This window comes from Columba livia, chromosome 2 (genome assembly GCF_036013475.1).
Source record: "Columba livia isolate bColLiv1 breed racing homer chromosome 2, bColLiv1.pat.W.v2, whole genome shotgun sequence".
NCBI classification, from domain to species: Eukaryota; Metazoa; Chordata; class Aves; order Columbiformes; family Columbidae; genus Columba; species Columba livia.
Window position 1 is genome coordinate 31,649,767 of NC_088603.1, and position 26,999 is coordinate 31,676,765.

The window sequence follows — 26,999 nt, forward strand, 5'->3', positions numbered from 1 at the left end:
AGGATTTATTACGCTTTTTTTTCCTCCCTAAGAAAGAGTAATAAGAAAAATCCTCCTTACAACAACAATAACCACTGTTTCAGAATCAGAGCTTTTGTGTCACTGTTTTTCAGTAGTTACGCTACATTTCTCCCAGTACACTGCTGGGATTTTTTATTTTTTATTTTGCTACGCATGCTTGCACATCTGCTCCACATGTGTGATCAGCAACTGGATTTTCTGAGCTGAACGTCCTGTTAAATGGACAGAGTGGGCAGATCATTCCTTAGAGAGCAGAGAATCTGCCTCTGGTGGATTGCCGCCAAATGCAATGGTGTAATAAAGAAAAGAAAGCTGCTCATTCGGATTGCTCTGAAATGAACTGTGTCCTCTCCTAAAATACCATCTGGTTAGGATCCCTGGAGGCGCAGCCCAACACACCTAGGTCTGGCAGTCTGTGTGTTTGATGGCTGTAAATGTCTCTGCGTAGGTCGACTGGGGGAAGGCAGGATCATTAAGAATTAGAAGAGGTGAAACAATTGTACTCTCATTCCCTTTCCCCCACCCAGACAAAATAACACATGAGGGTTGTGGAGGTGATTGTACTTTCTGTTGCTGAAGCTGACAGCTAATCTTTAAAATGGCTGTCTTAGGCTTCAACTTTCTCTGTGTTGTCTAAACGTTTTGTTTTCGGCTGGTGTAAACCAGCAGCAGTCTGGACTGATCATCTCTCTTCAGATTTGGCCCTCAGCACATTAATCAAGGGTTTTATAGTAAACTGTATGAAGGAGATTGAAGCGAGCCTTATGGTGTGTGTGCAAGAAAATCCAGCTTCCAAAAATCAAATCACACCAGGGACTGATAACAGATGTACAAAGTAAGAGGAGAAATTAACAGATGCTTCCCAGTTTGGGCCATTATCACCAATGAAACCCAACTCATATGGTCTATAGGTCACATTAAAAAGCGCTGTAGATGAATCTGGTTCTTCCCCGATGCTGGCAAAATTAAGATTGTTACTGCACAGTGCTGGATCTATCCTGAATACAAGTTGATTTTCTGAAGCACTATCAGTGCTGCTAAAGTCCCTCTGTGACTTCAGCAGTTAGTTCTGCAGCCCAATAAATAGCATCACACTGGTTTGAATCCCTCTCTGTAATGGATGTCCTGTAAAGCAGGAAATGTGACAGTTCCATTCTCAGTTAAGCAAATACTTAATTTTAATTTTCTTCTCAGACTCCATCTATTCTGGTGAATTAAACAGGGCCTGGAAACATTCTTGGGCACTGGATCATGATCATTTACAGTGTTAAACAGCCAGGCAAGTCCCTAGCACCCTCAAGGCTGCTGCCAATTACCATTCAAACTGCTCCCAGGCACAAATCTGAAGCAGGGGATTTCCAGAACCATTCCCAATAGGCAATTTGCAAGCCACCACCCACTTTTGAAGGTTAAGAGTGTTTACTAGAGCTGAGCTGGCTGCCCCATGCTTGTTGGCCTCAGTTCCTGGGAACCTCTGGGAATGTCTCGGCTGCCCATCCACAGCCCTGGACAACTCTCACCAGTGAGACTTAATTTTAAGCGGGGGCAGAGTCTACCACTTTTTGAGGCAGAGGGTTTTTTCTGCCTGGGGAAACCATTTTCTTTGTAAACAAGCCCAAATTATAAAACTCGAGTTATTTTCAGAGCTTCCCTCTGCAGCTAGCACTTGACAGGATTTTGGCTCTGCAATTGCCCTGGAAGCTGTTTGATGACCGAGCTCCTGTAGTAGTGTCATTTATGGGATGGATCTCAGCCTCTAGCTAATGCAAGTGCTCTGCCCCATTGAAACCAACCTAAAAATGTCCTGTTTGGTTTTCTTTTTTTTCCAGAGGTGTTTTAAAATAGCTAGCTATTGGTTATATTGTGAGTTCTTATTGTCCTTGTTTATCCATCTGCTTGTAATTGTGCTGGGTTCAGTTCAAGATGATTTTTAACTGATTTGAAATCATTAATTTGATTATTGCTTACCACCCAGCAAAGAAATGGCCAAAAAGCAGGATTCTGCCTTTTCAGGACTTTTCAAGAACTTGGATTCAACTCAAATACAAATGAATTATTATTACTAGTTTTCAAATGTCTCTTGAGCCAGACATTATAAAAAATTGCATTAGAAACAATGACAGAGAGCGTATCGTAAAGAAATTACTCCTTTGGCTAAAACTGTTATTTTAGCAACTAGGGAACTGAGAAAAACATCACTTTCACTAACAGCTGTGCTGGCTCAGTGGGTCTCAGACCAGGTATTCCAGGGAAAGTATATTGTTTTACTGGTACTTTCTGGGCTTCCTTGCCTGAAGCTGAAGCCTGGCAGGAATTCCTGAACCGACCAGCTTCCAGTCCCGTGGAGGCCTTTGTCTGAGCCCAGCACTTCCAGGTTCCAAATACCAGCTACAGACGTGACGGGTGCAAAGAGCAGGACTAAAGGCCAGGACTCAGAAGGCTTCCAGCCAGCTGGGAGTAAGCCCTGGTGCACAAACCTGGGAAGCCAGCAGCTCTCAGCCTTGACTTTGTGCTGCTTGGGGTTTGGGAAGTGCAAGGCCTTTGGTATCCAGCATTTTGGAGTCAGTGAACCAGCTTTATTCAACGGGCAGTTTCTGACAGACCATTCCATTAGCTAATTCCTGATAAAAATTAGTGGAACAGACATTGGGTAGAAAAGAAAGCAGTGAATTGAGCTGTTTATCAACTAATCACTATGATTAATTAGTGGTATATTAAAAAGTTGAACTGCCAAGCCCAAGTGAAGGTTTTTCAGTTTGGCAGTTGGAGGTGGCTGCGCAGGGAGGTTAAATGTTTTCAGCCAGACCTTAGATTGGGTTCAGAATAAGGCAGGATGCATCTAAGGAAATAATACTTACAAAATAAGACTATTAAGTAATATAAAGAGCTCTCCCATTGTTTCAAATGCAGATCCTATCTTGATCATTGTGTACAAAAATATGATTTAGTAAATAGCTAGTTGAAATTAGACAGAAGCATTAAGACAAATGCTGAAAAAAAGGTTTTCATTCATTATGTAAATCATGGTGACAGGGTAATAACTAGCTATGAAGTGGAGCCATTTTTGTGATGAACTAGATGACTCAGACCCCACGATTTGAAATGAACCCATTTTGAAGTCTGGTTAAGTTCATTTAGAGGTTTTCAGTATTTTCTGGTTTTCTCCTGCCTGCCTTTCTGGGTCCCCACTGATGCTCAGCATTCTCCTCTGTTCCTCACAAGCTCAGATCTCCCAGGAGTGTGCTTCCCTTCTCGGTGACAGCAGCACCACATGGCAGCGATGCGGCTCCTGCCGCAGCCAAGCCGGGCAGATCTACTCACACTGCCAGCACCAGCAGGGATCTACAGAACCTTCTGCAAACCAGGCTTGTGGAGAAGGATGGGGGCAAAAAATCATTTGGAAGTGGACATGAGAAATAGGAAGCTGGCTTGAACAGAAAGGCTTCCTTCTTTGAAATTTTCTTTATCAGCAGAGCTAAGCACTTTGTCCTGCATGGCCGTACTTTTCCTCATTGTGAGTCAGGAGAACTGAGAAGCAGTGATTGCCTGTACAAAATCACTGAAATTGAGTCTAATCTTCTCACCCGCCTTGGTAACTGATCTGCTGCCCTTTGAAAAGGCTTCCTGCTGGCTCAGATAGGTTTTTTAATTTGGTCCCCATGTAAGTATAGCAGAAAGCCCTTAAGCAGGCAAATAAAGCTTTGTGGAATCAAACCATTGTATCTTTTGTAATTCTACTACAATGCATTCAATAATTCAAATCTTAGCTATTTTATGGGGTCACATAAATGGAAAAGGATATTGAGGAAGACACAATGTGGGGCATAGAGTCCTGCATGATAAATAGGCTATTTTAGCACATATGGTGTCACAAAGGCAGAGCTCTTCAGACCCATGCAATAAGCCATGCCACCTGTCTTCTACTCTGCCTGGCACATGGCTTTCTAGATCCCACAAATCTTGAGAAAAGGACTCAGTAGTAATGTACTGTGCTATACCACACCACACACCTCCTCATTTCACAAATACCATGACAGCATTATGGATTGATGGGAGAAAAACAAACAAACAAACAAAAAAAGGCAAAAAACACCTACTACTGGGGAAAAATGTTTGCCAACTTTGTCTGTTCAGTGTTGTCAATACAGTTTTTAGTTACCTCAGCAAGTTATGGTTAGGTGAAAGATAACAGCCTGCCAAGTCTAGAGAGTAAACATTTTGTGTTGGTCCACCCACAAAGCATTCAAATAAGAAACTGGAGCTTGTTCAGCATAACTCAGGTTTAGCTATCTCATTTTCAAGACAGTTTGCTCTTCATGGCCTTTTACATCCCAGTCTCTTCATGTTTGTTCTCAGCCTCCTGAACCTTCCAGCCTGCTCTTTCATGTTTGACATCTGGCTTAATCAGAGTTAGGTTATCATTATATTTGTGAACATGTCTGATGAAGGTGCCTTTTTTATTACTCACCTGCAGTCTGGTTTTAAACATTAACATCTTAAATGTTGATAGGTTTTATTCTCATTCCCCAAACTGCATATTGTTTACACGTGTTTCTCCTAGGCATATAATGAAGATATTAAAATGAAAGCAAATAGATATGTGCATAAATGTTGCATCCACACAACATACATTTTATATATAGATATATATATGTGCATACTACATATAATGTATGCAATCTTTGTGCATATTTCTTTTGACTAGGACATGGCTTTAAATTCAAATATTTCTTCAATTATAACAGCTCTTAGTGATGTATCTCTAAGTTTACTTAACAGTCAGAATGGACTTGTGTTGACAGTAAAGCAGTCCAGGGGCTCAGGCCACCATGTAATTAAGGGCTCTTTCCACATGAAGTTGGTAAGTAAGTTGCACCAGGTGGAACACGACAATATAAAAACAAGAAAAGGAAAAAGAAAAAGGAAAAAAAAGAAAAAAAAAAAAAAGGAAAAGGGAAAAAAAAGAAAGAAAAAGAAAAAGAGAAAGAGAAAGAAGAAAAAGAAAAAGAAAAAGAAAAAGAAAAAGAAAAAGAAAAAGAAAAAGAAAAAGAAAAAGAAAAAGAAAAAGAAAAAGAAAAAGAAAAAGAAAAAGAAAAAGAAAAAGAAAAAGAAAGAAAGACAAGGGAAAGCTTATCCTTGATATTATAGAGCAAGAAAGGAAAAAATAAGGGTGTATTGTTCTAGGAAACAGAAGAAGGAGTTTCCAGAGGAGGTTTCTGTTCTCTTGTGGAAACTGAGGTCAATGATATTTTTCAATTCAAAGAAGATCAGGAAAAAGTAATAATGGAAAAAAAGTAATCAGGGAAAGAGTCCTTGCGCAGGAAAGGTACACCTGAAGCTCATGAAAGTATGGGCCTGGAGAGGATTGATTTGAGGCTGACAACAGCTGCTTATGAAGGGCAAAGGAACTCTGCAGCTGATGTGGCAGAAGGGAGTTAGGCCAGCAGGACACACAGCTGAGGCTGAGATACAATCTGGAAAGGGGCGCAGCTGACCAGGAGCATCAGTGGTTCTCACCGTTGTCAGAAGCGTGTGCAGTGCTGAGTTCTGGCAGTGGTTTCACTGTTCTTTCCCTGCCTGATACATACCCCTGAAGCTACTGTTTTTAGTACTTAACAGTGCACGGATCTCTAAAGTATGGAAATCCCTACAGAGCAGTGCGTCAACTAAAGTAAACCATTTTCCTTTATCTGAAGACTTTTGCTCTTCTTACTGTAATCTGCTTGGAGATTACCAAAGTTTGTCCATGAGACTTCAATCCTGTTCCACCTCAGAGAGCAAGAGTGAAATGTTTTTATTAGGCATTGCTGAGCCATATAGTTTCTTGGTCTCCATCCCTCAGGAGAAATCTGATAAAGTATCTCAAAATGTTTGTCAAAATTTCTGCTCTTGTTATCCTTTTGGACCTGAGACACTGGCCAAAATTCAAGGGGTTCAGACTGTTCCAAAGAGGAGAAACTGGTACAGGAATCAATATTTCTCTCAAACAACTTTGTACATTTACAAGGAATGGCTTGACCTTCTTTTTTCTTAGGAGAAAAACCACAGTTATTCACCACATCAACGTCCTCCTAAGTTACCTCCCCACGAGGAATCTCTCTAGGCTTTTCAGCATTGTGCAAACAGCTGTTCATTGGTTTCTGCTCCTTTTCCCTCTATACCATGGAAAGGAAAATGTTGCAGAGGGATCACAACAGAAGCCAGGCTAACAGAAGAATCAAATTAATACAGTTGTGTCAGATCTGTGTTGCACTTAAGCTAATGAGATATACTGAAAGTAGTGCTTGTAAGTGCAAACCCAGCACAACATGCAGGAAACTGATCTGTTTGGGGAATATTGTTTACAGTCTCCACAAGACAACACCTGGGTTACTATGGTTGGACCCTTGGGTTACTGTGGGGGATATCTAGGCAGGCCTTCTTTTTGATTCCATTCATTTCTCTCATATATGCAACTATTAATTTGAACTATACCCTTTCCAGCCCTCCAGCCAGAGAGCTGATATTCCTCAGTTGCTGTCAGTATGTCTCTGTGTTAGTGTGGAGACCAGTGGCGCTCCATGAACTGTTTACTTGACTCCAGGTGGTCAAAACTGCCCACTTCAAGGGACCTTCATTAGACTGTCAGTGACTGAAAGCACTGGAAGAAGCCACAACTTCAGCAGCTGTTTTCTCTTTCTATGAATAGTATATATGAAGAGACAGGTATACCATGCACCGCTTTACCGGTTCTATCTGGAGTAATCTTCTGATCTTTAATGTGGACACTGTGGATTTTAGTTTGAGTGCCTGGGATCCAAACTTAGTAAACTTAGTGGGTATGTTTTGTTGTTGTTTTGTTGTAGTTGTTTTGGCTTTTAATGCAGCACCTTGCCAAATCCTTCAAACTGGTTAGACTGTCACAGTCCTCTATAGAATATAGCCAATGAGCTATTACGAATAGGGGGGTCACAGGAGCAAATAATTGTAAGAAAAGGTGGGAGCAGAGGCAGTAGCAATTCCTGGGTGTGTGCTTCTGTCCTGTAGGAGGGGTATAATCACGTTATTTTGCTGTATAGGCTGTGGGTGAAGGGAGACTAAGAAATGATGTCTCTCAGCAAAATGGTAACAGCTCTCCCTAGCTATTCCACATTGCTTGCCGTCACCTTTAATGAATGTTTATAAAGTACTTGGGATCTTCCCATGCAAAGTGTTACAAAGGAGCCAGTGATAATTAAATGTTTTATTATGTACTTGTTTAAGCCAATGCTAACAGTAACGAGTGGAAAACCTAAATCTCTATGTCTCAAAAAGGTCAGAATAATTGGAAAAAGCTGACTGTCTGGGTAAAATGTGTGAACTCTGAAAAAAAAAGCCTCTGTGAAGAGTGTGATGTGTTCTCACAAATGGGTGGAGAAAGGGAGTCTTTTTTATTTGTCAGCACTAGTATTTAATCTAATGTGAGAGATTAAGACAGAGAGCGGATACAAACAGAATATTTTCTGTGTATGTTGCACTGATAGAAGTCAGGACTTAAACTGGATAATGTATCCAAGAGGATCCAGTATCTATACGATGTTCAAACATACTACATGTAGGTGGTCATTAGACAGCTTCAGCAAAGAAGTCCAATCAACTTATTAAGAGCTCTGAATCTTCTCTGAACTAGGGTGGGACACTTGTTATCCAAAGCACTGAATACTAATGCTTAAAACAAGTAGATGCAACAAACAGTGCAAAAGAACGAAGAGGTTGGTGACAACTGAGAACAACGGTGACTTTGCCCTGGCTTAAACACAGGACCTATAAATTAACATGTGTGCAGGTGCAATTCTGAACGTGCCTTTGTGCATGTGCACACACGTTCAGTGCCTGCCAGACAGAGATCACAGGGAGCTGCTGCAGCTCCCTCAGCCCCTGCTTGGCCCTGGCAGCAGTTGAGGAGCTGGTGATTGTTTCCCTAAGCTATGCACCAGGTGCAGCTCCTTTGGCTCCAGGCTGCCATTCACAGCCCTACACTGCACCCCCTTGGGCAGAGCCCACACCATCTTATGAAAAGAAGACAATTGAGAACCAGAGAGTTAGTACTTTGGTACTGAATTGATATTATATGTATCAATGCCCCTTGCTGTCTCTATCCCTAGCCATTACTATGTGATTGTATGACTTTATTTTTAAGATAATGTAATTAAGATAATGTAATTTTTAAAATGTAGGATTGGCTGAACAAAATACTCAATTGTTTCACCACACTTGTAAGCTTCGTGCACCTACCTACCTGTGAGCCGGTACAACTACAACAGTGGGCAGAGGTTTTAGGCTCACATTCCTCAGCCTGAACTACACATCTGGAACCTAGGTACATGGCAGGAGACCTTACCCGCTTATCCCCCCCCCCCCGCCCCGCCACACACATTTACTTCATAATATCATAAACTACATTAGCTAAACCCATTAACCAACCTTTATCATACCCAGCATATATATCATACCTAACAGGGTTAAGTTGCTAAATGGCTCGATAGATGAGAACGCGTGCTTTACCAATGGAAGCAGCCGCAGCGCGGTCACAGGCTGCCGAGCGCCCGCAGGCGTCCCCCGCAGCCCGCCGGCCGCCGCTGCGCCCGCCATGGCTGGTGTTCGACTCCCCCTGCAGGCACCGGCGCGGCCCGCCCGGCTGCAGCCGCCACCCGCCGCCCCTCGGCGTTTCGCCTGCTCCCGGGCATGTTCGCTTTCCGCCCCCTGCGGTCACCTACCGTTCACCGGCGCGTTAATCGGAGCAGCGTTCCGCAGAAAAGGCTGTTAAGGAGTAACACCGCGTGTTTATCACAGGAAGAACCTCGATATTGTCATCACTCTCTCTCCTCTTGCTCAGCATTTTGGAGTTTCACACCCTCTTTTACAGACCTCCGGTGCTTCCAGGGGTCCTGTTTTCTCCTTGAGGTAGAGCCCCCTCCTGCTCCTGTGCTGCTGCCCCCCAGGACAGGTCTCCATCAGGCCCTCTCGCCACTGCTCTGTGGTGACAGCTGAAGGACACCGATGGTCTTTTTCAATCCCTCCATGAATTCTGACACCCGAATATTTTTCAACCCCTATCAAAGACAAAAAGAGACATTTGCTTTTGTTTGTTTGTTTTTTTCCTTGGTATGAATAGTGAAAAAGGAAATTTTGAAACATCTCTTTGAGTACTTTCAATCAAAGTAAAACATACATCATCTAAATGCACATGGTTTCAAATGCTTTGTCTTAAACTGGTATTAGACTGCATTTCCCTATAACAGCATACTGCCTTGCGGCAGGAATATTTGCCACGTGTTTCCTATGGAGTCCTCTCCCCAGCTGTCTTTCACAAAGACTCAGAGATGCGCGACTCCCACCCTCGCTCAGGGCTTGCTCAGAGGAAAGTTGTGGAGGATGGTGTCCCTCAGGCGCCTGGCCAGAGAACAGCAACAAGAACGGGCACGAGCACCTGCGCCGCTCTCCTCTGAGACCTGTGTAGCCATAAAGAAATGCACAGCATTGGCTTTGGTGAATTACTTGAAGCCCATGTGTTTAAAGTCAGCTAAAAAACCCTAAAATATTCCAGTTTGGTTCCATGGATTTTTTCCACTTTGTACACACTGTGTTTTCTCCCCAAAAATTCATTCAGGTGGAAGATTTCCAAAGGTTTTCTCCTCACGTTGGCCTGGGGTGGAAGGCAGGCAGCAGTGAAGAGGGGTGTGGGGACTGTTCCCTGCTGAGGGTCCCTCAGGAAAGGATGATCCTGAGCTCAGCTGCCACCCCAGACAGCGGTCTGCCAGGCTGAGCCACTGCAGCTCCCTGGGGACGTGCCGAACTGCTGTCAGGACGGGACTGCGGCTGTGAGGTACCTGCAGCACAGCCCGTGTGCGGATCGAGGAGGCTAAGCCTGGAAATGGCTGCCAGGCAGAACAGGGAGGAGCCGGTCCTCCAGCCCTTTCCTCAGCCAGGGAGTGAGCTGTCCTCCAGCAGGCCTGAGGGAGCCTGTTCTGAGCCTGGTGGGGTTACACACACCCTGACTGGCCTTGCTCCCCTCACACTGAACACACAAGCTGGAAGTCTGGTTTCCTCTTTTAAATGCTTTGAAGAAAGCCTAGTTCTTAACAGTGTAGTCATCAGTGTGAGGACAGTCCCAGGCCTGTCCAAGAGAGATTTCAGCTCAATTCATGTTGCTGATGCGGAACATAATTAGGAATGAGCATTCATATATCTATTGCACAAAATCAAATCAGTCAAATGAGAAACATGGCTGGATAATTTTAATACACTGATAAATTCTGCAGTCCTTGCCTATATTTCAGGTACATGAGTAATACCACCTGTTATCTCTGGAGCCACTGAAAAATGAATGCAGTGAAAGAGATTTCCATGATTCAACCGGTTAATCAAGGGTTCCCTGATAACACGGAGTTGTTTTCAGCACTAGACTATTATCTCAGAAGTAATAAATTTTACAAGACAGCACTTTTAAGCTTTTACAGTTTTCAATTTATAAAGGACTTCATAAATATGAATACAACCACTATAACAAACACTACTGTGAAGTAGCCATTATTCATGTACCACAGAGAGAGAGAGATGCTAAAGCACAGAGATGTTTACTAACCTGCTGGTGCTCGTCTCTCCCTGAGCAGGACTAGGGCCCAGCTCTGCTCACTCTCCAGTCTGTACTTTAAACCTGGGACCACGTACACAATACGTGCTTTGCTCTTTAACTGGGAGAAAACAGAGCAGTGAGATATAGTAGGGACCTAAAGGATCTCTGCAACCTAGCACTGGTCTGACCATCCTGGTACCTTGTCTTTCCTGAAGTTACTGTTTTCTTGACTTCTTCCAATCTTTTTCAGATGCCTGTATCCGGCCTCACTCCTTTTGTTGTTTATTTAGGCTATGATTTCCTTGGGGCACATGCACTGTGTCTCAGTCGATATCAGAAACCCCAAATAATGCATTCAAGTTACAGTGGTGTGTTAGTTACTTCAGAAGATACATTCATGAAAGCAGCATCTGACTTCAGGTGCTGTACTTACCAATGAACATACATGACAGTTACAGCCGTAGGCCCAGGGAGCTAACATGAGGTGTTTTTGTTCCACTTACACATATATATGCAGCGAACCTGAGGGCATAGGCAAGGAGTAACCTGTTCTAGTCCATGTTGGAAGTACCTGCCAGAAATGGTAACCAGCAGCCACTCTTCAAAATTATCATTGGTAGGCAAAATAACACATCTTTGATGTTTTAAACAGCAGATCACCCACTCAGCACTGCTGACATTTTTGCTAGCTCTAATTATTTTTACTACGATTATTATTATTACTGCTGGTGTTATTGTTATTAATTCTTTGGCTTAGTTATATCATACTTGTTCTTTCCTTCCCAAGAATGCTTTTCTTCAGTACTGACCTTCTCCGGCACTGTAGAAATAAGGAGGAACATATTTCACAGACTGCCTTCCAATATAACTTTTATTTTCATGCACATGAGTCATCTCCGTGGATAATGAATATCACCTGCTTTTTTACATATATGCTAAAATGCTTTGCCAGAGTAGGACCTACAAGAAAGCTATTTACAGCCTTTATTTTCATTTGAGTGACTATTTTTTGTGTCATCCAATTAAATTTTTTATACACCCCTGCACATTTATCTCAAAGTGTACACAGGACTATGATTCCCTGCATAGAATTTTACATGTCCAAAAGTTAGACATCTATTTGAAATTACCTGAATGGAATCGAGGTACAATCAACTCAAGTAAGACACTTTTTCTCACCTGTTTTTGTAACTGAGTAGGGTGAATCACTTCCTATGTTTCTGTGCATAAATGGGATAAGCATTCTCTGAAAGGGATGCAAATAAAAAAGTTACCTGTAATTATGAAACTCACTGTTGTTTTAAAGTAGTTCATCGGGTCATCTGTACATAATTTCTACTTGATAGCAAAAAATGCAAGAAAATCCAAACCTGTGTGGAGGTGGTTGCATGCATGTAGTGAAACCAAGTGTGCACCTGCAAATATCTCGTACAGGAGTGCTCCTCAGCTTCTGGGCTCTCAACTCTTGCTATAAGTGGTACCACTGTGAAATCACAGGATCATCTGATTTACCATAACGCTTGCTAGATGCGAGTAATAAAAGCCACAGCCTAGCCCACAGGCAACCCAAAAAAGCTTCCAACAGTATTTGCTGCTCTACAGTTTTTCATTAACCTGAGGTACTACATTCCATAACCAGGAAAAACACAATTTGAGTGCACAGACACAAAACAACGTTTTAACTGCAGAGGGCAGGAAAGAGCTACTGAACAGCACCGTGTTTTACTTCCAAGGCTCATTACTTGCAATATGTAGTTTTCTAAGAGTTTGATTTCTTCCACACTATGTATAATATCACATTTTAGTCCTGAAACATCATCTAATGATCCATCTGATTGATTTATTGGGAAAAAATACAAACCTAAATAACATAAATGATCAGATTAATTCTAGAGGATATTTCTTAATTATAATCATGGACTAGAAATCATTCTGTCATTCTCGCTAAATGTAATGCATGTCACTTCTCACTGAAATTTTATTTCCCATTTTACTTTACACTCAAAATCACTTTGGTTTTGTTTATTTATTTATTTTTTCATACATAACTGCTAATGTAGGATGAGCTGATGTTTACCTGTTATCCACTTAAAGCCACTTTGAAAACCCCCAGCCGTTCATTAATGATCACTGGAGTCACTGACCACATCCAGCACAGTGCAATGCAGCTATTTTCTAACACTGTCCACATGCTTACAAGGCTTTCACCAAATTGGGCTTCGGATTAAAAAAAAAAAAAAAACGCATTGATATTTTCACTGAAGTATAAATTATCATTGAAAAAAAGCAGTTGAAGATTTGTAATTAGAGCACAGAATTTTCTGGAACTTGCCCATTTGGGCTGTATTTTAAGGTCTTCCGGAAATCTGAAACAGATCTTACTCTGGGTGTGTTTCCAGAGGAATGAAAAAGGTCTGCAGAAACCGCTACCAAGAATCCAGCCTGAGGCAGGTACGTGTTGGCAGGAGCAGTCCCAGCCGATAACAAACGCTTTGCCATCCTCCACCCACACAACCTGATTTGCGTGAATCCCCATTTTTCCATTAACCCCCATGCTAAGCATCTTTCCCAGACTCCTCTTTAAGATACTCGCATCTTTGTTATTCACTTTGCAGTCGTCAGGGCTGGTGTGGGGCTGTAGAACCCACCGTGCTCAGTATTTTTTCATCCTGTCTCAGTACCCCAGGCTGTCACTGCTGGGAAACAGGGAAGGTGGAGAGGAAAATACTGGCTCTTCCTCTACTATAGGCACTGTTCGTCTTCGGTTAGGGAAGATTTTTGATAAAATATTGATGGACACCACCAGAGGGTGCATTGCTGCCACTGTAACGCTGCTCTTACACTGTAAGTAACCGTGCTCTGTAGTTGCAAAACTTCGGACAAACACTGTACCTTTGATTTCTGTGGAACTGCCTACACAAAGGTGCACAATGGAAAGCAGGATTAAATACCCAAGTCAGTGAAGCCAATTGCTTTAAAAGAACTGAAAATGAAACCAAACACACACAAAAAAAACCCAACTAACCACCACCACAAACAAGGAGAAGTAATATAGTATTATGCCTTTTGTGCTGTGCACTCAAGGCATTTTTGCAGGTTTTCTTGAAATATCCATCATAAGAGTATTTCTTTGATCCCCTGCTAGCAGCCACTCCCAGAAGGGGTGAGAGACATCTCGTTTCCTTCCTTCCTTCCTTTCCTTATCCTGACCTACCGGTCTGGAATGCAGTTCACCTCTGAGCATTTTCAGGTGTATCATTTTCAGAAAGGTTTGCATGTCACAACACACAACCGGGGCTTACTTCACTGCTTACAAAGCCTACACTTGACAGCCAAACAGGGGAGCCACATACTGTGTCTGACCCTCCCCTGCTTCACCTACGTATAACAAATATTCACCTCACCCTCGACATAGGCAGGACCCAAGACTGAGAAGTTGAAAAACTAGTGCCTCAAGGGTGCAGTTAAGCGGCAATTTAGGCTGGTCTATGCCTGTATTGCTGCAGCCCTACATGCCCCCAGCACATCCCTTCATAACAGGCATCATGACATACCTCCTCCCCCAAAGTCATCCCACCTGGTGTCTCTGGTGGAAGCCAATCACTTCTCACCGGTTTAGCTTCCAGCCTGATAACAGTTTGGTTTTCAGCTTCCCCAGCTGACTTGCTACACAGCAGCACAACTCTCCGTAGTAGCGTAAAGGAGAGAGGGACAAACACAGTGTCTAGAAGAGGCCAAGCTACTTAAACAAAGCACAAAATCATGCCTTTAGGCTTCCTGTGCTGTCACTGGATTCAGAATGAGTCTTTGAAGAGAGATTTTAGACTCTGAATTGCCCTTTAGAAGTGCCCCTATTGCCCCTCCATACAACAGGACTGTGGATGCTTAAGCTGGAGAATTCCAGAATTCCAAAAACATACTTGGCATTAATTAAGACCATAATGTTCCCCAACCAAATAGCAAGGGAGTTGAGCACAGCATAAATACACACATAAAACTGCAGCACAATAAAAATAATAATAATAATAAACCCCCAGCATGGTTATGTGTGAGTTAGCTGAAGATGGCTGGAGGGAGGAGATGCCAAACATTCTTGAGTGCACTGCAAGGAACTTTCAGTCCCATTGATTTCAATGGGGTTTCAATCAGGCTGTGTCTCTGCTGTGGAGAGGAACTGCTTCACAAAGCGTCGTGGGGTTCCTTGGGTTTTGTCTCTGAGCAACTCCTGGCAAAGCCACTGGTTTGTAAGTGAAAACACACTTTTTCCAGTCACCAAGACTGCAAGCTGTACCTGGATTTGGCTTCTTTTCTTCTCTTCCACCCTTTGTTGCTGCTGAGACTCTGATAGATTTGCAACTCTGGCTCCTTGACTAGGTGTTGACTTTACAAACGCAAGTTTGGCTACTGAAGGGGGGCAGGGGATGACCTTGGGGCAGATCATTTCCCCTTCAGTGGGCCAGCTCCGCTTGCAGCTCAACTCCAGCTAACAGGCGGTGTTCAGCGTCAGCCCAGCAGCTGCCATGCAGGAGGTCCCTCCCTTGGGCAGCTGCTGCTCGTTTGCCTGCAGCTGGCAGCGGAAGTGACATCTGTTCTCGGTCCCAGCTGTGAGCAGCGCTGAGGTGCCAAAGCCCAAAGGCCTCAGTTCTTGATCCAGGAGCGAGGAAGGGTTTCTGATGCCAGACCATGGCCTGGCTTGCAGGGGAAGGGAGGGTTGGGGTGGGGGGAGATTGTCTCCTTCAACGATGGTGGGCTGGGAAGAATGGAAAGAGAGGGACAAATAGGGAGAGAAAGAACAAGTAACAGAAGTAGGGGAAAGAATGGGAAAAGACAGGAATGGCTGAAACAGAAAGGAAAGATGAAATTTGAAGTGACAGGGGCAGTCTGAGGCAAGGAAACAAAGGGAAGGAGGCAGAGTAATGAAAGAGATGCAGTAGTGGCAACAAATAACTACCTAAGGGAGGCAACTATCTAAAAAGGCCACCGAACAGGGAGACGCCTTAATCCAGCTGCCATCTCAGGCACTACTGAGCCTGGAAGGCTTTCCTGCCTGCAGCCTTCAGCCCGTTGTGCCATTGAAGAGGTCTGCCCTGTAGATTTTGCTGTCTAGAGGAGCTTGGTATATTCTCTCTTGCCTCCCTGCTTCTCTAACTTATTTAAATTCACATCACTTTTTCCTTGCCCAAGTTTCTTGCCCTCTCATTTATCTCTGTAACTGTGTTATAATTCAGTGTTGTGGCATTCTAAGTGAATTATAACTTAGGTTTCTGAGACAGGAATACGTGCAGCATGAAGGACAAGATCCGTTTCAGTCTGAAGATTGAAAAGCAAACTTAAATTACCCTGGGAATAAATATATTAAGGAATGCCACTTTGATCCCCAGGTTGGTGTATGCAAGCTGAGTATATATAAATGTATTTTCACAGTTGGTGCTGTGTGCTCAGCACAGGCACTGAAATAGTGTTTTTCAGATCTCAAAACTAACTGAGCATTCCTGGAAGAAATAACCCAGGAAAATGTTTATCTCACAAGTGCTTTACAGCCCTGTCAATCAAAATCAACTTACACTGGGAAAAATACAGTGGCAGTGCCTGCTTCTTTCCCTTGGTGCTTTCCAGAAGCACAAGACAAACTGAGTTGTGGTAAACAACCGACCTGAGGAATGGGCCAAGGGGGACAGACATCGTAAAAACTTACCAGTCCAACACTGAAAGGGCGGGCACTGGGGGCACACAGATTTGAACCCCTTTTGATACTTTGCCTTGGTATGTTACTGAAGGCACCCAGAGCAGCGAATTAGTCATTGAACTGGTTGCCGTTACAAATTATTTGAAACCAGGTGCAAAAGATTGGATTGATTGAGTTGGGAGGGAATAATGAAAGCAGTTTCTTAGTTTCTCAGAATTCAGCTCTTCAAGATTGGCTTTAAATAATGTAGTTATCATTGAACTTTTTGTATCACAATTGTATATAAGATATAGATAAGATATATTTTTATATCTTAATATTTCATAACAGATTTTCCTAATGAGAGCCCTTAAAGATATTCTTTTTACAAGTTTCAGCAGCTCTCCCTGCTTCAGTGAGAATTAGTTGTGGTTTTAGTAAGTGATCTTTGAAACAAACAAGAGGAAATTCCTCTGAATACTATTCTTTCACTACCTACGCAAAGAGAAAAATCTACCATCTAGTAAACTATGCATCTGGATTAACCAATCTAATAACTAAATACTTTTTTTTTTCCAGGCAGATAGGAATAGGACTAACACATCTATTATATGGACCAGAGAGACTAATCAGAAGTTAGGTCGAGGCACTACTAATACTCTGAAGGGTGCAATTCATCCCATAACACAGAGTTTTTACAGCTACCAGCCATTTATATGGCCCAGTCACACTTGGCCAGGTCAAAGGTAGCTCTCACCCAGAACTCTGGCTCCTGTGGGAACATTGTTAACGTGAGCCTGAACCCCAAAGCCTTCCTCAAGAGGGACAAAAGGAAGGACGCATCATCTGCACATCTTCGTGGATGCTTGATAAGATGAAACTAGAATTTTTCAGATCAAAGTTACAGATGAAGGAGATATGAGACAAAAAAGCTTTTGCTTATCTGTAAATGTGCTTTTCTTCAGAAATAAAGCCTGAACACAAAGCAGTGAACAGCAGCAAGTGTCTGACACAGGCTGAACAGAGCAAACCAACTATGACCCTTCTCTGGTGGAGTGACCTACAGACAGGAGAAGTTGCTGTATTATCAGAAAGGGCTAAAGCAGTAGCTGGGAACCTTATGTGTCTGTTTGGATGGCACCTAGAACAGATTGTGGGGATGATGAGGCTCTGGTGTCACACAGAAACACAAATCTGAGTGCACCAAAAGCTTCAAGGCATCCAGACCCATTTTTTGTTCTGCTGCCTACATTAGTTATTGACATGAGCAAAAAGCTTCCCGGTGATATTTTAAAGTCAACTAGAGTTGTGCCACTGGTTACAATAAGGTCACATCTCACTTTGTTTCCCTTTGCTTTCTGGTTTGGTTTGGGGGTTTTTGTTTTTAATTCCATTTTCTTCTATCTTTTTAGAGGCCTTTTTTTTTAGAGGACCATCAAACCATCTTTTTCAAGTTAGGTAGCCTGGAAAGCTAAAGAAAATAGGACTGTAACTAGCAATTCTGCCAACTGATCTAAGACGAATGAAGTAAGTTCATTTTCAGATTTCGCATGAATTGAGTTTGCAACATAGAAATCTAATTCACTCAACTTTTCAGTTATGAAAAGCTATATTCTGTATTCTCTCTTCTCATGAACGCTACCCAAGGAATACTAATTAGAGTGCTTGAGGAGTAAGGTAAGCAAGGCTGGCAGAGTCTGAGCTTTTATTTACTCTGTTATCTCTGTCCAAACGTTCAAAGCAATATGGGTGGTGACTGATGCACTAGATAAATTCCTAACAGCATGTGTGTACAAAAGGCTGCCAAGTTTCTCATGTATATAGCTATTTGTGAGATGCTATGCATAGACAAAAAACAATCAACAAGTTTCTTCATTTCATTTTATATCTTTATTCCCATTGTAAGTATTGACAGTCATCCAAAAGACCATTTAAATTTGGTTTGGATACACAATAGCATTAATCACAGTCCAGTTTTTTTTTTTCTTACTGTGGTTCTAATATTTCATGATCAGTTTTAGTAGCACTGTTGGTGTATTTTTCAGTGTTTGTAGATTATTTAAAGAGAATGTTAATGGTAAGAAAAATCCATAATGCAAAGATTAACAGTATATTAATAAAGCTTATTATATTCCATTTAAGGTTAGTACCAAGTATGTCTGATGACCTGAACACAATTTTTGTGCATTGTCTGTTCTCTTTTCAAAATAAGTTCATAAACAACCACAATATATTTTTTTATTACAGCAGTTCATTGCAGTAACATTTTAAAATGGATTTAAATCCTTTTAAGAGAATGACGTGAGTAAAACAACCCTAAAAAGTAAAAGGTTCTGTTTAAGCAAGTGACAATTAAACACAATCCAATACTAAGGAAGTATCACAACGTATAAGTTAGAGTGGATGAAGAACAGAAAGGACTTTCTGAATTCACTTCTATATTATTATGTAGGGAAAATACATCACGGATTCTGTGATTCTGTGATTGTATTTTAGTCTTCAAGAAAAGAAGAATCACAAAATACAGTGAAAGACATCCTTCATCATGTCTTTTAAAAGTCTGAGAGATGAATTTCTTCATCAAATTCATTAATGTAAAAGCAAATTCAGAAAACTTATTTGTGAAAGCTGTCCTGTTAAATTATGAATACCAATAATAAATTCTTTAGTTCCTCATTTATTTGCATAGTCTGCATATGAACAGGCATGAATATTTATATTAATAAAATATGCCTATTGTATAGCCATACACAGAGCTAATATGAATGCTTGTGTTGTACAATGTCAGAAAAGGACAAATTATTAATCAAAGTAGAGAGGACAGAAAAGCAAAGAAGAAAGCAGACGATGCACGAGAACTTTGTTAGTTGCCTTAGGATGATTTCTTTGTGGAAGAAAATGTGCCTTTGGAAACAGAACAGCCAGCTAACAACTCTTTATTTTATCGTGTAATGAAGGAAGGTTGGGATCAACACCAGCTTCTCGCAGAGATTTAAAACAGAGATATAGATAGTCAGGTGAAGGGGAAGAGGAAGGGGAAGAGGCCGAGTGTGGATGACACTATCCTAGGTTTTGTTTGCGCCCCAGAGGGGTTGGGACATGGTGGGAGTAAGGGGAGGAACGCTGGTTTCAGAGGGATATGTGCTGAACTCACAGTGGTCTTGCTCAGGACAAACCGAATATCAGGCTCACTGGTCACTTCTGGTGGGGTTATTTCCCCAGGACACTGTTCCAAGCATGACAGGTACATGAGACATTAACCTAACACCTTCCCAAGTTGCAGGAAAGCTGGAAATCCTGAGTCTGATGCATAGAGAGGGACACACGTTTTCAGGGACTGTCCTCTTCTTGTATTGCTCTTAGTGGTTGTGATACCTGGAGATACTCCACATAATAACCACTCACCATTTTACGTTCCTGCCCCAACATTCCACACTTGAATATCAATGTAGCGTCTATTTGAACTCATAACACTCAGTTCTCTTCACTGCTATTTAATACATACATATGCCAACCAGCAAGAGTCAAAAACTGTATGCATGTAGATGAGCTAACAGAATCTTCCTATTTCTCCATTACCTACAGATTGGGCTACAAAACATTTTTTTCAGCCTTAACTCTTCCTTTATGCATGCATATGCAAATACATGCATATACGTACCCCCAGAGGTGCACAGACAAAGAGTATGTGTACCACAGGACTCAGAGGAGTGACTGGAGCTACTTGGGAATGCTGGCGCAGGGGCACTGGCACCAGTGCTGCCCTGGGGCACTCCCCACAGCCCAAGCACAAAACGGGGGTTTAGCACCTCGTTGCCCCCAGGAACATCTTTGTTTCAGGGTCACCTTCATTACATGGAGGACAAGGACCTGACCCTCCAAACCCACCTTGCAATGTGCATTTCTGTTGATGTCAGGAAGGCTACACTGTATTGTGAACTCTGTATTCGCTAATAGGTATAGCAGTCATTTTAAAATAATTTCATGTAAAGAACAAGAGCTGTGCTTTAGGGTGATTTTACCTTAAATCAAATTTCATTCATGCAGTCCTAGAGTACAATACACATATATGGTTAAAGACAATTCTGTACGAAGACTGAATGCTTTAGTGTCCTCTGTGCACCTTTTCAAACAATCAATACCTCACAATAATGTCTCAGTATTATTCCTCACAGTATGTACCCAGTATATCTCAGAATGAGTTGTATCTCATTTTATACTTTATACATAATATCATACCTGCATTTTAAGTATCAAAAATACGCTATTAAAAGATCTTAATAGCAAATGTCATAAATCCAGAGTTTTCATCAAAGGGTAAAATGATTCAAGACCTTTGGTGAATGGATGATGAAAAAGAAACATTTCCAAAAGCTACACGTGATTTATGGTCTTATGCTACCAACAGCTGCCCAACCAGCTCTGGGTTTCTGTCCTTTATTAATGCCAGGATAAGAGCAGCAGCAGAATTTACTGTGTCCTGAAGCAGCAAATGGTCCTGGGGGAAAAAAACAAAAAGGAGTGGGGGAAACAATATGTTAACAAAAGTTGAAAAAGTAAACATTTAAAATCAATTACCATATGATTGTTGAAAAAAAAAAATAAGAACATTTGCACTTATTAGAAGAAGAACTTGTAAAATATATTTTAAGGAAACACAATTTCATAGTAATATACATTTTCCAATGTCTACGATGATTTAAAAAGCAAAACTATTTTTCAAAAAGGAATATATTTTAATTGCTAGAATTAACGCCATCTCTCCAGAGACCACCAAAACAGACACTTGATTCTGTCACTTGCTTCCTAACTGATGCTTGAAATCTAAAAGGTAGTCAGAATTTGGGGTTTGAAAACATTGGAACACAATTGAGTATTTAATTGAGTAGCATAGTTAAAGACCTATAACTTTAAGCACCTACTGAATCCCACCTGTAGTCTACAAACGACTTAAACTCACAACAGCATTTAAGCACTGAGACTTCAGTAGTTTAGGCCGATCTTTGCATCAAATAACATTAAAAGTAGTCTGGTTTTGACAGGCAAGTATAGAGACCAACACAGGATGAAGTAATAAAATGAGACTTTGATTTTGTGCTTCTAACTGAGCACTCCAGCTCACATTTGAAAGAGCCCTTTGTCTAATTGCCAAGTTTTCTTAATTGTATTGACTATAAAAGTTTGGCCTCCTGCTACCAGTAACATTTTCATTTGCGCACTGGGAAAATATCAATAGGTGCGGCCAGACACAGACACATCTCTGCAGAGAGAAATAGGCGGGAACAATTTCTGTGAAGCAACAGAGAAAAAGAAAGGTCTACAGAACTCTGGGGAGAATCTGGAAGAGTTTCAAATACAGAGAGGAAGCTACAAAGAGAAAGCAAGAGCTGTTCTTCATGTCCACAGTGGACAAAACTGGAAGCAATAGGCTTAAGGGAACTTAAACTGGGACATGAGAAGTTAGGGAAGTATTTTAACATAAGGACTGGAATACAATGGAACAGATTATTGGGCAGATCACAGAAACTTCATCATGAGGATCCTGTGACATGAGACCTGCACATGTGTAAATGGGGATGCAGGTCCAGTTTCCTGCCTTGGGAAGTATCTTCCTGCAGTATCTTTTCACTACAACTTTCCTAAGATGCTGCACCAAGGAATAATTTATAGATTACATGTTTGAGACACTTGGATTAATGGAGAAAGAAGAAATGGTTTCAATAACTCACTTAAAACATGTTAATAACTGCTTTTTTAACAATAAGGCTGCTGCTAAGCAGACCTAGCTGTTCAACTAGTACAGAGGGGAGATGAAGACTTAGAAGTTTGGGTTGCAGGAAAAATTGTCAGGGGAAAGGTATCCCTGGAACATTCTGAAATATAGCATTATATTTTATCATGCTGTCATTAACTTTGTGCTTTATGTAAATGGCAGGAAAATGCTAGAGAGGTAAATTGATAGAATTAGAAATATCTAGTTTATACCTGATTCTTTTATCGTTCCTGGAAACTGATACTTGCATGTGACTAGATTTTTATCCTAAAAATGATCAAATAAGTAAGTTGTTTGTTACAATTTGTAAACTCCCAGAAGATTACAATTCTCACAAATTTATGTTATATATTCCAAAGTGTAGTAAAACTATTTATTAGTGGTCTAAAAAATTGTCTTGGAGTAAGAATGTTCACCACAGCCGTGTCTTGCAGTTTACTGAGTGATGCCTCCCATTCAGTGAAGCAAGGGCTGCACAAGTCGGCTCAGAGGTCCTGCTCCTCCAGCACCTTTTGTCATGGACTGAGGGTACAATGAGGAACTCAGAATCCACCGCTCCAATTTGGAAGGGGTTTCACTCCCTCATTTCCCACAGGTATAAATGGCTGTATGACGTACACGGAGAGCAGAACTCGCACACGCACCCCTCAGATCGCAAACACTGCAATCACTTTCAAGATCTAGCAACACATTTCTTGATATTCAGCAGTGCCAACCTCTTCAAGTCCCTCATCGCTATTTGTTCCGTTTGCCTCGAGAAGCACTTCACAATTACAGACACTGTGTTTTCCAAACAGGCCTCCAGCCATGTCTGAAATTGGCTGGAGGTGTATATTTTTTTTTCCCCATTTCACAAAAAAAAAAGAAAAAAAGAAAAAAATACACCTGGCCAGGAATGCTCTTATGTTTCTCCCAATAAATCTTTCCACATCCTCTGTTGGTTACTGGATTTAGTACACATTCCTTTGCAGTAATAAATTATTTAAGTTTTTGAAGATAAAAGGAAGCAAGAGAAAGAAATTTAACTTTCACAGGAGAGACTGAAAATGACACCACAAGATTCCTTCAGACTGAAAAAAGCTTTTTCTAAAGCTAAACCTAAGGCTTAAGTGCTAATTTCCATGTTCTGAAGGAAAGACATGCAAAAAATTGGGAGCAGTATTTGTAACGCAGGCGATGTGGCACAGTAATGTGTACAGAAACCTGCATACAGAAGTGGTTTATAAACCACGCTGAAATCACCATGTGAATTGCAATTTGCTCAAAAAGAGAAACACAAAAAGTAGGCAGCACAAATTGAAATGCATTTGCAAGTTTCACAGTTACTTCACTTCTAATGATCTGATTATTAATACTATTATTATAACAGGATTGGTTCCTGTAAGTCATTCTTTTGGAAATAACCAGAAGTGTATTCTTTAAGTGAATACACACTATCTTATTTAAGACGACAAATGTAATAGAAAATATATTCTTAATTTTATATGAGCTACAGTTGATGGTTAAGTGACATCATGAAGCACATATTGAAGCTTTCAACAGCGCAGTCCTTTGAACTATTTATCATGGGAGTCACTAATTTTTCCTGGTAACGCTGTCCCAGTCTGAAGTCAGGGTCACCTACTCATTGAACAGTGTCCAGCACCTGGGCCTGCGAGCCAGCCTCTGAGTGCAGAAGAAATCAGTGCCACAAAGGTCAAGTATGTGCCGATTTTAACTTGCTTTATTCTCACAGTCACAGTCTTACTGGAAAGAGGCAGTAAATAATGCAAAAAAAAACCCCTGGACTCTTCCAGGAATTTCAAAATCATTGTATATCGTGTATCATTCTGAGAATCAGAACTCGCCCTTATGCTAGAAATTATTGTACTATCTGATAGTCATAGCCTACCCATAATTTACAGCTTTAGTTGATCATTTCTACTCCTTATTATCACAAAAAAAAAGAACAGAAAAAGAAATTTTAGCAGCTGAAAGAGAAGACATTGTTTAAAGCATAGGCATAGTGCTGACTGACACAACAGTATTCTTTCTTCTCTGAATCCTGCTGTGAATTTCACTTTAGGCCATTACTGTGCACTTAAGTGGATCTTTTCAATGTGTCACAATGATACTTAGTTCTTCCCTAAGTAGTTATAGGTAATTTGGTTGCCAGCAGTGTTAAACAAAGAACATTAAAAAGAATTTGAGTGACAGAATTCAAGAGCAACCCAGGAAAGAGAAAGAATCTTGTGGGTATTTATTAAACAAATAAGTGAGCACTTCGATTCCCCCGGCTATACCCTTAAAACCCCCATTTTTCTGACTCTGCAGTGTTACTTCTGGCACCAGTGTTGATTCCAGCTGATAGTGCCTACAGGGAGGCTGCAATAAGGGTGCCAGGACAAATTTAATCTACCACACCTAACTCCATTGCACATACAGGCCCCCAATCCTCTTTTATAGTCAATGGCATAGCACTAAATCTTTCAAACATCTCATTATTAGTTGCAGGAAGTCAAATAATCAAGCAGAACCAGGTCTTCACACGTCTAATTGCCTGCCGTGTTTGCATATACTGTAACGACGATAAAAAACAGGATGTAAGAGCAGAACGATCAATACAAATGCTCGTGTAGCCCACAAGAGCTCTCCCACCCACTGCTCAGAGTGGCAAGCCCTGAGCAGAGAACATACTCCAGCTCGCTACTCAGTGAGTGTGTATCCCTGCACGTGCTGGAGGGATCAAACATGAATAGTTCTTTCCCTCATCAACGAAATCCTTAAAAAAGACCATGACCTTTAAATAAGACTCGGAGGCACTAATGACTGTAAATGGATTAATGACTGAAGTTCCACATGATCAACTGATGTGCCAGATGCCCCCCTAAACCATTGTGATACTCACTGTCTATTCATTTCATCCAGTTGTCTTAAATGAGTCTCTTGTAAAAAAGAAAACCCAAAAAACCCTAACATTTCTTGGCCATTAATAAATAGATTTTTTTTATTGTTTGAACAGATTATTAACTGCATTTATAAGCTAAAAACAAAACTTTTACCACTTTATATTTATGTACTTTGGAAAATAAAGTACTCAGAAACACTGCCAACCTTATAAACCATAAATCCACATAACAGTACTTTGATTCCAAAATAAAATATCCACTTTGTCTGTTATTAAATAGTAAAAATATTCCAACATAACCATATTGTGTGATGGTTGTAACTCATATTCAGAATTTATTTGATGTAGAGTTACTGACTGCAGGGGTTTTCTGGTCCGCACAATAAGACTGGGAATGGATACAGGGACAGAGTTAAAGTTGTGCTTGGAATATGCAATCTGATACTTTGCAAATGTGCATTTATTTAAGAAACTGTGAGGATATCTGAATATCTACTGACATTCCCCTAACGATTCATTTCCTTGCTTCAATCTTTCTTCTTTTTTTTTTTTAATCCCCAGCTGGAGCTTCACATACATGCATTTCAATTTACATAGGTACTAGTTCAGTTTAAGCATAGCTTGAAAAACACACATGACCCTTTTTAGCTAAAAAAAATAAAAATAAAAAGCCTCTGCAGGTATTACCTCTGCCTTTTACTGTGTCCCTCCAAAAGAATAAAACAGCTGTGTTCCATTATTTGCACTCTGTTTTGCTGTAGTATTATTTGACTTTCCATTTAATACAGTTTTTAAAAATTAATAGAACTGATTATAATTAATAGCCCAGATTATAATATATAGGTGATGGGAAACCTGACAACATGATTTAAAGATGCTGCCAAACTAGGGAACAGGGACATAAACAGGGTTCTGTCTGCAGCGGGGATGGACACCCCCTGCCCTTGCTGCGCCATTGTCCGCCTGCTCCCTGGCACAGCTCCGGCTCCTGCCAGCCAACAGTTTCCCACACAATGGCTGGGCAGGGTTCAGGGGACAGCACGGGCCAGGGACTGCTCCCAGGGGACAGTGTGAATGAGGCCACCCTCTTTTGGGAAAACAAGCACTTAGCCATATGGACAGGAGGCATGCTGTGCCGTTTAGCCCCGGGGCAACAGAACCATCCCCGGCCTGCATTATTACCAGTATAGAAGTAGCATAAGTGTTGCTGGGAAGTGACAGTTGTGCCTTTCTCTCCCTACCCAAACACATCAAGAATATATTGAACAATCAAATAATCCCACCTAGAATTAGGCACAAATCCCATGTAGCTACCACATAAACAGTCATCATTTAAAAAAAGGATTAAGTGCTCTACGGACACCTTTCCCACCAAAACAGAGCAGGAGGGAGGGAGGACACAGAACAGCAGACAGCACTTGTGCTGTATCTCACCCTCCTGCCACCTCAGGGAGACAGGCTGGAGCCAGCAGAAGAACCGTGGGATGGAGCATGTCCACTGCTCCCTTCCGCAGGGTGGGCCTGGGGGCACACCAGCCATACCACACAGCAGCAGTGGGAGAGAAAAGGGCTGAAATAGTCAGTGTTCTGGCAAACATACTGCAAAAGACTGTGTTGGCAGTACAAGTGGAGCTGCTGTTAATTTAAAGCTCCATGGGATGCTGCAACTTATACTAAGGCTATGCCAGGTGTCTTCAAACATCACCTGATGTCACATACTGACAGAGTTTCATTTGCACTCAAAGAAAGTGAGTACAGAATCCAGACTCAAAACCTACAATACTTGAAGTTTTAATCTTCAATTTCTTTTTTTTTCTTTTTTTTTTTTTAACTTAAAAAGGTGATCTGAGGAGGAACTGAGGTTTTTCCACTACTAAAAATCAATCGTGTAACATGGTTTGGTGTAATTTGACCATGAGGAATTCTCTGGCAGATTCACGAAGAAGCATTTTTTCCTACTCACGATATGTAGTGGCATGCAGCTACATATTAAAGCAACCTCCATTTCTGTAACAGTACAAATTAATCCTAAGTCTCCTTTCTTCTCAAAATGCTTCCA

General features: G+C 41.3%; 1 protein-coding gene across 4 annotated transcripts in view; it reads right to left on the reverse strand.

Annotated features, from left to right (window-relative positions):
* Positions 1-18,147: 18,147 nt before the first annotated feature.
* CRPPA (CDP-L-ribitol pyrophosphorylase A) overlaps positions 18,148-26,999 on the reverse strand; it is a 117,491-nt gene continuing 108,639 nt past the window's right edge. For all 4 annotated transcript variants that reach the window (XR_010470056.1, XR_010470057.1, XM_065051215.1 and 1 more), the window contains one exon: positions 18,148-20,778. Coding sequence is in view for 2 of the 4 variants with exons in the window: in XM_065051215.1 (XP_064907287.1) it covers positions 20,674-20,778 (105 nt within the window). In the remaining 2 variants the exon portion in view is untranslated. The remainder of the gene's footprint in view (positions 20,779-26,999) is intronic.